Raw genomic sequence first — 14,438 nt, forward strand, 5'->3', positions numbered from 1 at the left:
GAAGCTGGTTGTTCAGCACCAAAGAAGACAAGGTCAAGGCATTGGTGTTTTGGGGTACTAAAGGCATTTTGTTTATTAATTATTTGAAAAGGATAAAACAATAACCAGGGAATATTATTCCGATCTTAAAACAGACTAGAAAAAATTCGTGAGAAAAGACCCAGTTTGCAGAAGAAAAAAAATCATCTTCCATTAGGACAATGCATCTGATCACAAAGGTGTTGGCAATGGAAAAATTAAGGGATCTGCACTATGAATTGTTGGAACATCCACCCTATTCCCCAGATTTGGCTTCCTCTGACTTCTATCTCTTCCTCACTGGTCAGCGTTTTTCTTCAAATCAAGAGGCGATTGCAGCTGTAGAGGGGTATTTTGCAGATCTTACTGAGAACCACTACAGGGATGGGATAATGGTGCTGGAGCATCGCTGGAATAAATGTATTAGTCTTAAGAGAGATTATGTTGAAAAGTAAAAATAATTTTGAAATTATAAATTCGTTTTTTCATTATTAGGCCGAGAACTTTTCACACTACCCATGTACATAATTATTTTGAACTGAGTGTATGTCTAGTTTAAAATATTTCTTTATTAATTTTTGTATGATTAGACCCAAGGTTAAGTGAGGAATAGCTTCACACAGTAATTAAAATTATCTTTTTTTAACTCTGACCCACAAACAAAATGTCCCAAGATCTACACCCTCTGTCCAAAAAGAAACCGAACAAAGAAGAAACTAGTGCGGCCACCTGTATCTTTTTGTTGTCGAAAGCAACAACCTTCATTAATGTTGTGTCAACTATTTATGACATTTGTTTCATTAGAAGCCGAGTTATAGTGCCAAGAGTGACAGTGTGTTTTGACGAACGGTCGGAAAATGAATTTCAGAGAACTGCGATTGACTTTTGTGTTAAACTTGGTATAAAAGTTTTACCACAATGCATCAAATGCTTCAAAAAGCATATGGTGATCAATGCTTATTCCGTACTCAAGTTTCGATCAAGTGGTTTAAGCGATTTAAAAGTGGTCGTGAGACACTTGAGGATGACGAAAAGCCGGGCGGTCCAAAAACTGGACTGAGCGAACTTAACATCCAAAAAGTGCATGATTTCATCAAAGAAAACCCAAAATCGTCCATAAAATTAATCGATGAATTGGGGAATCCAAAATCAACTGTGCACAACATTTTGACCGAGAGTTTGGGCCTTCATAAATTAAATTTGCAATTTGTTACCCACGAGTTGACTGACGACCAAAAAATGTATCGAATTGAACATTGCAAGGATCCCATTAAAATGGCCTCATAAGGACTCAAACTTCCTTGAAACGATCGTTACTGATGACAAAACATGGTGTTTTCAGTATGAGCCCAAAACAAGGCGCCAGAGTGCCGAGTGGAGACTATCAGAAGAGGGACATCAAAAAAAAAAGTCACTTGGAGAAGTCAAAAGTAAACACAATGCTGATTTGTTTCTACAATTCCAAGGGCATTATCCACAAAGAATTCATTGCGCCTGGTCAAACGGTCAATGCCGAGTTTTATCTCTAAGTTTTGAAGCGATTGATAGCGAGAATTCGTCGCATATGCTATGAATATCGTGACAGCCGACCATTCATCAAAACACATTGTCACTCTTGGCAGTATAACTCTGCTTCTAATGAAACAAATGTCATAAACAATTGACACAACAATGAAGGTTACCGCTTTCAACAACAAAAAGATACAACAGGTGGCGGCACTTGTTTCTAATATTTTCGAAAAGTTCGGTTTCTTTTTGGACAGAGGATGTATAGCACATCATTACCAAGTGTAGGGAAAATGGCAAGAAGAAGGAAACATTTTTACGTTTTTTTTAATAGCTAAAGGTTCTGTTTTGGAACAGCCACCCCTCACTCTGTCTCTGGGGAAAACAGTGAGGAAGACTCTTCCAAAGAACAAAGATGGAATGAAAGAGGAAGAGTTGGTCCTCTTTCATTCCATCATCTACCACAATGGAATTTTAACATGTTCGCTGCCACGCTACTTCGCCATAGTCTGTTCCCCTACGCCGAGCAATTTCACTTCTTCAAGGTCAGTACGGTAATCTCGTTACCGGTGGTAAGCGTCATATGAGTATACTCGTAGTTGGCTTGTACAGAGCATATATGATCTATGAGAATACACAGTTTTGATGCTAGCCCCACAAGCCAAGCATTTTCACTTCTTCAAGGTCACTACAGTAATCTCGTTGCCGGCGGTAAGCGTCATACGAGTATACTCGTAGCTGGTTTACCAACTACGAGTATACTCGTAGTTGGCAGCGAACGTGTTAATCTGTAGCCTGTTAGTAGAAATGATCATATGGTTTCTAATGATGATATGAAATAATATGAAAAGCAAATGACCTAGGCAGATAAATAATAGCCAGCATATAAAGGCACCCAAGAAAAATTAGGTTTCAATGAAAACTAAGTTAGTTGGACATGGAGACTAATAAGCTAATCAAAGATGACATGAGATTAGATATATTAAATCAAAAATATATCTTTAATCTCACATCATCTTTGACTACCATATTAGGTTCCATGTCCAACAGAAGCAAACAAATTTATTATAGAGTATTATAAGTATAATAGCAAATTACTGTAAAAAACTTAGTTCTTGTGACATGTTATGTTATATTATATAAAATCTGTTTCCTTCCTTTTGTTTTTTTATTAGTATCATTATTATGCAGGGAGTCCAAGGGCTTGTGGTACAAGCCTTAAGAGGGTCCCCTTAAGTTACCCATACCTATTATTATTATTATTACCCAAGACTCCATGGAATCAAAGACTCATCTAGGAGGTCCTTTTATCAACACACAGCTCATCATATCGTACTTTAAACACACTTAAATTCTCTGCAGACACCGCACTCTCAGGCAAGGCATTTCAATCACTCACAACTCTGCATGAAAAAAACCTGCTTCTCACTTCCCTACTCACACCCTCCTTATACAGCTTCCAGGGATGACCTCTGGTTCTCCCCTGATCTCCCACTATTTTCTGTAGAACCTCTACAGCATTGATCCTATAACAACTGCTTAATAACTTGTAGGTCTCTATCATATTTCCCCTTCTCCTCCTGTCCACCAGACTCTGCAAGTTGCATCTTCTCAATCTTTCCTCATACTCGACATTCCAAAGGTCAGAAACTACCTTAGTCAGTCTCCTTTGGACCCTTTCCAATATCTCTTCATCCTTCTGAAAACCCGGTGACCATTTCTGCGCACAATAGTCCATGTGTGACCTAATCAAAGCCTTATACAATGGAACAAGAATCTCCCTACTTCTACACATCAGTGTCCTCCGCATCATTCCCAGAAGCCTTTGTTTTGTCTTCACAATTTTGGCGATGTATCCCCTAAATTTTAGATCCTTATCTGCTACCCCCCCCCCAGATCTCTTATTTCCTCTACCTCCAACAATATACTCTCACCAAGCATAAATTCTGCATCCCATCTTTGTTTTCCAAATTTTAAAACCTCACATTTTGCAACACTGAACTCACATCCTCATTTCTGTGCCCAATCACTCAATTTATTCAATTCTTCTTGTAAGGCCACAACATCTTCACTACTCTTTATGGTTCGTCCCAATTTTGCATCATCTGCAAACAACTGAATATCTCCATCGAAATCTTCACCAACATCATTAATATACACGTTAAACAGTAATGGCCCTAAAACAAATCCCTGAGGCACTCCACTAGTGACTTTCCTTTTCCTGGATATCGCAACCCCATACACAACTTGTTGATACCTATCAGATAGCCAGTCTCCAATCTAATATCCAACCCCATCCACTCCAGTTTGACTATCAACTTATCATGTGGTAATCTATCAAAAGCCTTTGCAAAATCTTAGTATATTACTCTGTATCCTTCTCCTCTATACATGGAAGCAGTCACCTTATTGTAATAAGTAAGTAGATAACTAAAACATGACCCCCCTTTAGCAAATTCATGCTGTCCATCAAAGATAATACCATTGTTGTCAACCCAATTCTGGATCCTGGTTCTCACAAGCTTCTCCAACAACTTAACTACAACACCTGACACATGGATAGGCCTATAGTTTGATGCTTGAGTTCAATCACTTCCTTTATGAAGTGGCACAATCTTGCACTCCTTAGGAAGTTGACCAAGTGCAAGACTCATATTAAAAAAATATGTCAAGGCCAGCATCAACTCCCTTGCACATTCCTTCAGAATACGTGGTGATATATTATCAAGTCTTATTTCCATCTAGTTTGCTCAACTCCCCATACACCTCTTGCTCACTTACAGTCAGTCTCTCTTCCCCATCATCAACTGCTCTCAATCTCTCCATGAAGTGACATTCACAAGACTGAAAGACCTTTATGAACTGCTCATTAAGTATCTCCACCACAACTGCAACAGCTGTCTTTATATCATTTTCTCCAATCATTGTTAACACAACATTAGCTAACACAACATTAGTTAGCTAATGAAGCCAAAAAGAATCCTAATGAGTTCTTTCTACATATCGAAAGAACTCATTAGGATTCTTTTTGGCTTCATTAGCTAACTAATGTTCATACCTCTCTTTAGCTACCCTTACCAACCAAGTCACCTGCCTTGCCTGGTCTTTGTAGTGGAATGGAATTGGTTATTCCACTAGGATAACCAATGAGGGGAGTGAGAAGGAGGTTTTTTCCATGCAGAGTTGTGAATGATTGGAATGCCTTGCCTAAGAGTGTGGTGTCTGCAGTGGAATGGAATTGGTTATAACCAGTTCTCATGGAATTGGTTATTTCCACTTCTCTTATGCTGCCTCCATAATGCCCTTTTTCTCTGTATCGCATGCTTAATCTCTTTATTCATCCATTTCACACCTATATCTCCTTGAACAGATTCACTGAAAATAAACTCAACTCCTAAGGATAATCCATTACAAAAGCTTACCACATGCCACAAAAAGAAGCTGAACCTTACAAACTTCCTAACCACATCCTTGGACAGCCTCAGAAATGACTCAGAATTCTACCTACACCTGCTATAATTTGCAAAATCTTCCTTGTGATCTACTGTAAGACTTCTTTATTAACTTTTATGTTTCTGTCATATCTCATCTCTTCCATCTATTCTTCAAACTTTGAAGAACATAATCCCTCAGCTGCCTACATGTATTCAATTCTGTAGGTCAGTTATCAGTTAATTTGGAGTTTTTTTATTGTTTTCCTGTCTCCTCTGAACCTGAGTTGCCACAACACTCTGCAACACAAAACTACAGATTTGGTGTTATCAAATGTTTGAAAAAAGTGGAAGAATAACATTCTTTTTCTTACAAATTAGTTTTCTTTTCAACAAATATCCAATGTGTAGTTCATAAACTTTAACCCCAAATGTTCACACTTAAATGACTAGTCACAGAAAATCCCCATTAATATTTTAAACAATTTTATTTCCCTAACATTGTTTAATTACACTACAATTTACTTCCACTGACAGAGCACAGGAGGTGCTTAAGGGTCAAAGCTGTATAACTGAGAGGAGATCTCCACATAGCCTTTAAAGGAATGCGGAGAACCGACCAGGGCTTCTGACCTAATGTCCAATCCTCACCTTCTCATGGTGCACCCTGTTGGGTATCTATTTGGATACTGAACGAACGAGGATGGGCTGGCAATTTGGGATTTAGCCGACCAAATTATATTCTTATTGGTTAAACCAAAATAAAAAATGATGGTACAACATGACAAAATTTCATGCCGGCTGGGGTGTCGCCCAGTTAAACAAGGCCCCCCGTTGTTTTCGCCAGGGAACCTGGGCGAACAGCGAAAAGTCAGCTACTGGAACAAATCTGAAAACAAACCCCAACTCAACATCACCAGAGTTAAAGATCGGTACTATCAACATAAGAAGCCTGAATGGCAAAGAAATGGAGCTAGCTGAGGAATTAGATAAGTACCAGATCGACATAATAGGGGTGACTGAAACAAAAAAGACAAAAACTGGTGAGATCTTTCTGAGCAATAAATACAAAATGTTATATTCAGGCAATGACAATCAAGGAAAAGAAGGAATAGCTATAGTATTCAACACAAAATACGATGCTAATCTTCTTGAATGGCAGCCAATCTCAAGTAGAGTAATGTGGGCAAATATGAGAATGGGGAACTGGACAATGAGACTTATTTGTGCCTATGGTGGTCCCACAGAAGGTTCTACTAAGGTAGAAGTGGAGGAATTTTTTTGAGGCTTTAGAAAAAGCAAATGACACAATGTAAAAGGAAAAGTTGGTCCTTGTTGAGGATCTAAATAGCAGAGTAGGAAATGACTGTGAGACATACAAAAATATTTTGGAAAATTTGAAGAAAAGAGCAAAGCTAATAATAATGGCAAATATCTGTTGGATTTCTGCTCAGGACATGGACTGGTTATTACTAACACCATGTTCCAACATAAAAATGTGCACAAATTCACATGGAGAGAAGAGGCAAGGAATAAGAAAAGTCTCATTGACTATGTTATTGTTGATAGTGATGTTTTTTCCCTGGTGCAGGACACCAGAGTGTACAGAGGATTTGAAATTGGAAGTGATCACTATTTAGTCTTGAGCAGGATAAAATTGAATTTCATATTGAAAAGAATAACATGTAAGAAAGTTTTAAAGCGAATAAAAGTTGAGCAGCTCTCAGATGTGAACTGTAGACTAAAATACACAAAGATTATTGAAGAAAAAATGAAAGAGTTTGAGAACAGGAATCAAACCTTGGAGATTCAGTGGCAAACTCTGAAGAAAACATTGATTGATTCTGCCAGAGAGGCATGTGGTAAGGTTGTGTGCAAGGATAAAAAAATCAGAACTCCCTGGTGGACACAGGAAGTTAAAGAGGCAGTGAAGGAAAAGAAGAAAGCATACCAAAAGTTCCTGTCAAATAAGTCAGCTTGTGCTCTTAGAGAATACAGAGACAAATGCAAGAATGCTAAACACTGTGTAAAACTAGCTAAACAAAAATCATGGGAAGAGTTTGGCAAGAATATAGAAAATAAATATCAAGAAGGTGGCAAAATATTCTGGAGGTTGTTGAAGAAGCTTAGGAATGGAGGAAAGAGTGCTGTAAAAGGAGTTAGAGATGATAAAGGTAACATGAAAACGGGAGAAAAAAAGATATCCTTGAAGTATGGAGTAATTACTTTGAAAAACTGCTAAATGAAACAAGCAGTGATGACAGCACAGTGGTAAAAAACACTGACCAGGCATGCAGTCAGGAATACATATCCATACTTGAAGTAGAAAAAGCCATCAAAGGCTTGGAATGTGGACAGGCAGCAGGGGTAGATGATATTCGACCAGAAATGCTGAAGTATGGTGGTATAAGAGTCTTACAGTGGCTGCACTGCATAGTTCAGAAAGCCTGGACAGACGGACGAATTCCCGATGATTGGAGTAGAGCTCTCATAGTACCCATATATAAAAAGGGAAATAAAACTGAATGTGAGAATTACAGAGGTATTTCCCTATTGAGTGTTCCTGGGAAGATCTATGCAAGTATACTTGAGAAACGGTTGAGAAGAATTGTGGAAGAAAAGCTTGGTGAAGAACAAGCTGGATTCAGGCCAAATAGAGGCTGTCAGGATCAGATCTTCACTTTATGACAAATAGTCAAGAAAGCATGGTAATATAACAGAGATCTGTATTTAAGTTTTGTCGATTTGGAAAAGGCATATGACAAGGTGCCAAGAGAGAGGCTATTCAATACGCTACAGTTATATGGTATCAATGGGGCATTATATCAAGCAATACTTAGTCTTTATTTGAGTTGTAAGTCAGCAGTTAGAATTGAAGGAAGTACAGGAAGATGGTTTAATGTTAAATCTGGTGTGAGACAAGGATGTACATTATCCCCTCTGTTATTCATTCAGCGTTCATATGAAGGAAAGGTATTAAACATGATATCAAAATTGGAGATGTTAATGTCAGCTCTTTGCTTTATGTGGATGATGTTATACTTCTAAATAAATCCGCTACAAGTGTGCAAGATTCTCTGAATAAATTGAATAGCTGTTGTAATAGATATGGTATGAAGGTCAGCAATAAAAAGACAAAGACAATGAAAATAGTCAGAATCACTGAAAATGTCAACTGTGTTGTGAATGGAGAACCTGTGGAACAAGTGAAACATTTCAGCTACTTAGGCACAATTTTTAGTGAATATGGTAAATTAAATATAGAAATAGACAACAGAATCAGCAAAGCTGGTATGGTAGGAAGTCAATTGAATAAATTCATATGGAATAAGAGAGAAATTAGTCAGAACACTAAATTAGCTATATACAAGACTGTGTTCAAACCAGTTTTAACTTATGGATCTGAGAGCTGGGTCAGAAGTAAAACACTTGACCAAAGACTAGAGACCACAGATATGAGAGTCCTGAGAAAGATTAGAGGCATGAACAGATGGCATCAATGGCAATATCATATTAAAAACGAGGATATTAGGAAAGAACTTGACATTGTCAACATCCAGGAATGCGTTAGCAGAGCTAATCTCAGGTGGTATGGTCACTTAAATAGAATGGGCGAAGAAAGATTAGCAAAACAAGTGTTCTCTGCCAGGTTGGCAGCGAAACGACCCAGAGGAAAACCAATATGTAGGTGGATTGATACGATACAAAGTGCCTTAGATGATAGAAATATAAGATCTGATAATATTGGAGTCTTGACAAGTAACAGTCTGTTTTGGAGGAAAATTGTAGATAGGAAGTTAATAATGATGTAATTTTTTTCATGTAGTACTGTCATATCCTGTACCCCCCCTTGAGGGTACATGGCAGAAATTTGATGATGATGATAGAGCACAAGCACCTATATGAATTCTTTCACTTTTTTTTTAATTTTATTTTTTGCCTTGGTACCTATACTCTTGGTCTTATCTCAGTTCTTAATTGGATGTTTTTATTATGTCCTCCCATTCAAGCATCTCTAATTCTCATTAAAACCTACAATGGCTCATAGAGAAAGTCATCATGCAAATTATTGAATAAATCTCATCTCATCTTTTATTTTATTTGTTTTTATGCCCACAAAAGTTATTTAGTAATCCCAATAGTATCTTTGTACAATGAGTGGGTTAGGAATTTTTTTTTTCATCATCTCAAATTCCTGAAATATACCTTCAGGGGGTGCTCAGGGTTGCAATATTACATTATAATATTTTTTGTGTGTATATTTTTATTTATTTATTTTTACCTAATCTGGAAACCCTACTCTTAGAGACCAAACACAGAACTTTTATAAGCCACTTCAGAACTCTAATAAGCAGGGCAATGGTCTTACACCAGCTAATGAAATTCATCTCCCACCTAAAAACAATTGCAAACATTCATGTCCATACAGGATTCAAACCTGCAGCCTACTAGTTGCAGAGTGGATATGCTGACCATTCAGGACATTTAGGGCAGTGAATTCTTACACAGTTTTTCATGTCTGCAGATTGAGAGCATTTTCTGTTTGGTTTGTCTGCCTTGTGGACAACAAACATGAATTTCCAGAAGGGAAATTGAAAAATGAAAATTTTCAATTGAAAAGACCTTATAAATGTTCTGTATGTCCTAGACAGGATTCAAACCCAGATCTTTCAACCCAAAGGGAAGTGTTGTTACTGACCAAGCTTCAGAGGCTCCAGGCTCCATATATTTACAATATCATCATCATATCTACTTGTCTATCCTATCCCAGGACGGGTTTAGTCCCCCCCCCCCCATACTGAGGAGGCTTACAGCTAATTAATGCAACCAGATCGCCACACTGTGCTGCATCCCCCAAGGGCAATATTTCTTACTGTAGTCTGTTTGTGTTCTCGGGGCTGGTTTGCCTGTTCTGTCGGGGGGATGAAAAAACCCGAGTTTGTGGGTGCAAAAATTCCCAAACTCTATATGAGACTGGCTAACTCACCTTTCATCAAAAGAGACCAGATAAAGAATCCTCAAGTCACCGACGGGAATCAAACCCAGGTCTTTCCAACCAAAGGTCTTCATCCATACTGACTAAGCTACGGAGGCTGTTATACTTATAATATACTCTACAGTATAACTGTTATAATTTGCTTACTTACCCATCTACAGTTCCATATTTCGTAAGCAATTGGGTTGCTTCATCTCGAGACATCCCACTGTAAAACCATGGCTGCATTGTATGAATTCCAAATTCAAAGGTCGGTCGGGAAGTAGGACTTTGATTAAAACTGTTTGGTGGAGTAGGTGGTATTCTACAGCAAGGTAGTCTCCTCTGTAGATTAGAAACATTTAAAAAAAAAATGTCGTGAAGCAAATCTAAGCAACACATTCTATGAAAATAACAATAAACTAAAATTATAGTAGTTTGACAAATTCATGTTTAAGATTTTGTTTATTATTATTATTATTATTTAAGATTTTGTTTATTATTATTATATGGTATCTCCATGGAGTCTGGAGACTCATTGTGAGAGACCCAAACTTTTGTACATACAAAATCTGTAGTACCTCTCCTTAAATTCATTCACTTATCAGAGCACTCAACTACTTCTGGCAATCCATTCCACTCATTCTTCACCACTCTCCATGCAAAAAATCCAGTCCACACACTATTGCTAACCACACTGTTACACAGCTCCCATTGATGACCTCTAGTTTTGTGATGTATTGAAAAATTTCCTTTGCATCAAATTTATGAAAACCCCTTCAACCAACCAAACTTTGTAACCCACACACCTTCAACCTATCCTAATAGGAAGCATTCCAGACCTGTTGCCAGCTTATTCACTCATCTCTGAATCGTCTCTCTACCAACATCCTGATTCCTAAGAAACACAGGTGACCTAATCTATGTATAGCAGTCAAGATGTGGCTGAATCATAGCCTTATAAAAAAGCAATAATAACTTTACTATCTTTACCTGTTAGCATGTTTTTCAACATCCAAGAAATCCTTTGAGCAATTTTACCAACTTTTGCAATATACCCTCTGAACTTCAACTCTCTGTCCACTATTATCCCCAAATCCCTAGCCAAAAGATAAGTTGCAGGCCCAAGAAATTTAATAGCCAGGTAGCAGCAATGGTATACCTTATTTGTAAAGAAGGTAAAAATGAACTTCATTTTATTCATGAGTTTGTACATGAATGAAAAATTGAATTTCTTGAACAGATATCCTGTGAGAGTCATCTCTTCTGGCAGAATTGGGAGAAAAACAGTTTGATTTCCTCTATAATTCTTGGATTATAGCTATTTAGAAAGTAGGTTTTCTTTATGGTAGAAAGATGATGTTGAAAAGATATTGCTGAAAAAAAAAAAAAAAACTATATGGACTCGATAGTAATGTTTTAATAATATCTTATTTCTGTGAAGGATGGTGAGCTGATGTTTGATGGGTATAGCAGGCAGAGAAAGTAAGTTTGTTGTGAACAAAAGTAGTGAGTGGACCATTTTTTTCTCATTTTATAAGGAAGTCAAGAAAGGATAACGTTTTGCTTGATTCAATTTTTAAGATGAACTTGATCTTAGGGTGTAAGTTATTAAATTTATTATTATTATTACTAACATCTAATCTCCATGGAATCAAAGGACTCATCGTGAGAGGCTTATACTCTCTCATGCAAAAAGATCATTTAACCTGCCTTAAACACATTCACAGTTTCCACACTCACCACACTTTCAGGCAATGCATTCTGCTCACCAGTCACTCTCCATGCAGAGGAACCTGCTTCTCACTCCCCTGCTCACACCCTTCTTATACAGCTTCCAGGGATGACCACCAGTTCTACTTATGCCTATCTCTACTCTGTGAAAAATCTCCTCTGCATTAATCTGGTAAAAACCCCTCAATCATATTCCCCTGTTCTTCTATTCACAAAGCTCTGCAATTTACATTCCCTCAATCTCTACTCATATCTGACATTCTGTACACCTAACAATGATTAGTAACCCTTCTCTAGACTTGCATCGTCCCCCCCCTCCCCCAAAAACCAGGCAACATATGTGCACAGTAGTCCATATGTAGCCTGATCAAAACCTTATTATTATTATTATTATTATTAAAACAAGACCTCATGGAGTCAAAGACTCATCTAGGAGGTCCTTTTATCTCACACACATCTCATCATACCATGTCTTAAACACATTCAAACTCCTTGCAGACACCACACTCTCAGGCAAGGCATTCCAATCATTCACAACTCTGCACGAAAAAAACCTGCCTCTCACTCCCCTACTCACACCCTCTTTATACAGTTTCCAGGTATGACCTCTGGTTCTCCCCTGATCTCCCACTATTCTCTGTAGAACTTCTCCACCATTGATCCTATAACAACCCCTTACCAACTTGTAGGTCTCTATCATATCTCCCCTCTTCCTTCTCTCCACTAGACTCTGCAAATTACATCTTTTCAATCTTTCCTCATACTCGACATTCCAGAGGTCAGAAACTACCTTAGTCAGTCGCCTTTGCACCCTTTCCAACATCTCTTCATCCTTCTGAAAACCAGGTGACCAAATCTGGGCACAATAGTCCATGTGTGGCCTAATCAAAGCCTTATACAATGGAACAAGAATCTCCCTACTTCTACACGTCAGTGTCTTCCTCATCATTCCCAGAAGTCTTTGTGTTGTCTTCACAATTTTGGAGATGTGTCCTCTAAATTTTAGATCCTTATCCACTATCACTCCCAGATCTCTTATTTCCTCTACTTCCAACAATATATTCTCACCAAGCATAAATTCTGCATCCCATCTTTGTTTTCCAAATTTTAAAACCTTACATTTTGCAACATTGAACTCGCATCCCCATTTGCTTGCCCAATCACTCAATTTATTCAAGTCTTCTTGCAAGGCCACAACATCTTCACTACTCTTTATGGTTCGTCCCAACTTTGCATCATCTGCAAACAACTGAATATCTCCATCCAAATCTTCGCCAATATCATTAATATACAAGTTAAATAGTAATGGCCCTAAAACAGATCCCTGAGGCACTCCACTAGTGACTTTCCTTTTCCTGGATATTGCACCCCCATACACAACTTGTTGATACCTATCAGATAGCCAGTCTCCAATCCAATGCACTAATCTAATATCCAACCCCATCTGCTCTAGTTTGACTGTCAACTTATCATGAGGTACTCTATCAAAAGCTTTTGCAAAATCCAAGTATATTACTGTGTATCCTTCTCCTCTGTCCAAGGAAGCAGTCACTTTATTGTAATAAGTAAGTAGATTACTAAAACACGACCTCCCTTTAGCAAATCCATGCTGTCCATCAAAGATTATACCATTGTTGTCAACCCAACTCTGGATCCTAGTTCTCACAAGTTTCTCCAACAACTTAACCACAACACCTGACACACAGATAGGCCTATAGTTTGATGTTTGAGTTCGATCACCTCCTTTATGAAGTGGCACAATCTTGCCCTCCTTCCACTCTTTACGGACTTGACCAAGTGCAAGACTCGTATTAAAAAAATATGTCAAGGCAGGTGTCAACTCTCTGGCACATTCCTTCAGAATACGCGGTGATATATTATCAAGTCCCACAGCCTTATTTACATCTAGTTTACTCAACTCCCCAAACACCTCTGCTCACTTACAGTCAGTCTCTCCTCCCCATCATCAACTGCTCTTAATCTCTCCATGAAGTCACATTCACAAGATTGAAAGATCTTTATGAACTGCTCATTAAGTATCTCCACCACACATTCTGCAACAGCTGTCTCTATACCATTTCCTCCAATCAATGTCATCCTTCCATAATCATTCTTTCTTTTGCTGGCTACATATCGAAAGAACTCCCTAGGATTCTTTTTAGCTTCATTAGCTAACTGCTGTTCATACCTCTCTTTAGCTACTCTCACCAACCAAGTCACTCTCCTTGCCTGGTCTTTGTAGAACTCATGAAATTGGTTACTTCCACTTCTCTTATGCTGCCTCCACAATGCCCTTTTTCTCTGTATTGCATGCTTAATCTCTTTATTCATCCATCTCACACCTAACTTATTTAACCTTCTCACCCGTGGTATACATTTAGACATTGCATCCACTAAATATTTTTTGAAAATCCCCCAAGCTGCAATGATCTCTTTTCCAGCTAACTCCTCATTTCATGCTACACCTGCAAGCTGTCTCCTGAGCTCTTCATAATCACCCCCCTTGTAGTTCCACATATACCCTTTTTTCACAGGGGTCCTTGCACTGCTGGCAACCACCCAAGTAATCACCTCATGGTCACTTTCACCAATTGGTGGATGATTTGATACCTCATTGATAATTACATCCTCCGATGAGATGACCAAATCCAAGACCCTTAATCCTCTTGTGCCCTCTGTTACATACTGTCTGAGGTAGTCATCCCTCAAAAACTCAAGAAACTCATTTTCTTTACTTCCAGTTGCTATCTCTTCATTCCGGTCTATATTGCCAT

General features: G+C 38.1%; 1 protein-coding gene across 2 annotated transcripts in view; it reads right to left on the reverse strand.

Annotated features, from left to right (window-relative positions):
• LOC150100518 (growth factor receptor-bound protein 14-like) overlaps positions 1–14,438 on the reverse strand; it is a 341,775-nt gene that overhangs the window by 19,147 nt on the left and 308,190 nt on the right. For both annotated transcript variants that reach the window (XM_090402828.1, XM_090402827.1), the window contains one exon: positions 10,103–10,275. In XM_090402828.1, the coding sequence (XP_090258954.1) occupies positions 10,103–10,275 (173 nt within the window). The remainder of the gene's footprint in view (positions 1–10,102; positions 10,276–14,438) is intronic.

The sequence above is a fragment of the Typopeltis vanoorti genome, chromosome 13 (assembly GCF_054136105.1).
Source record: "Typopeltis vanoorti isolate ZY-2024b chromosome 13, IOZ_Tvanoo_1.0, whole genome shotgun sequence".
NCBI classification, from domain to species: Eukaryota; Metazoa; Arthropoda; class Arachnida; order Uropygi; family Thelyphonidae; genus Typopeltis; species Typopeltis vanoorti.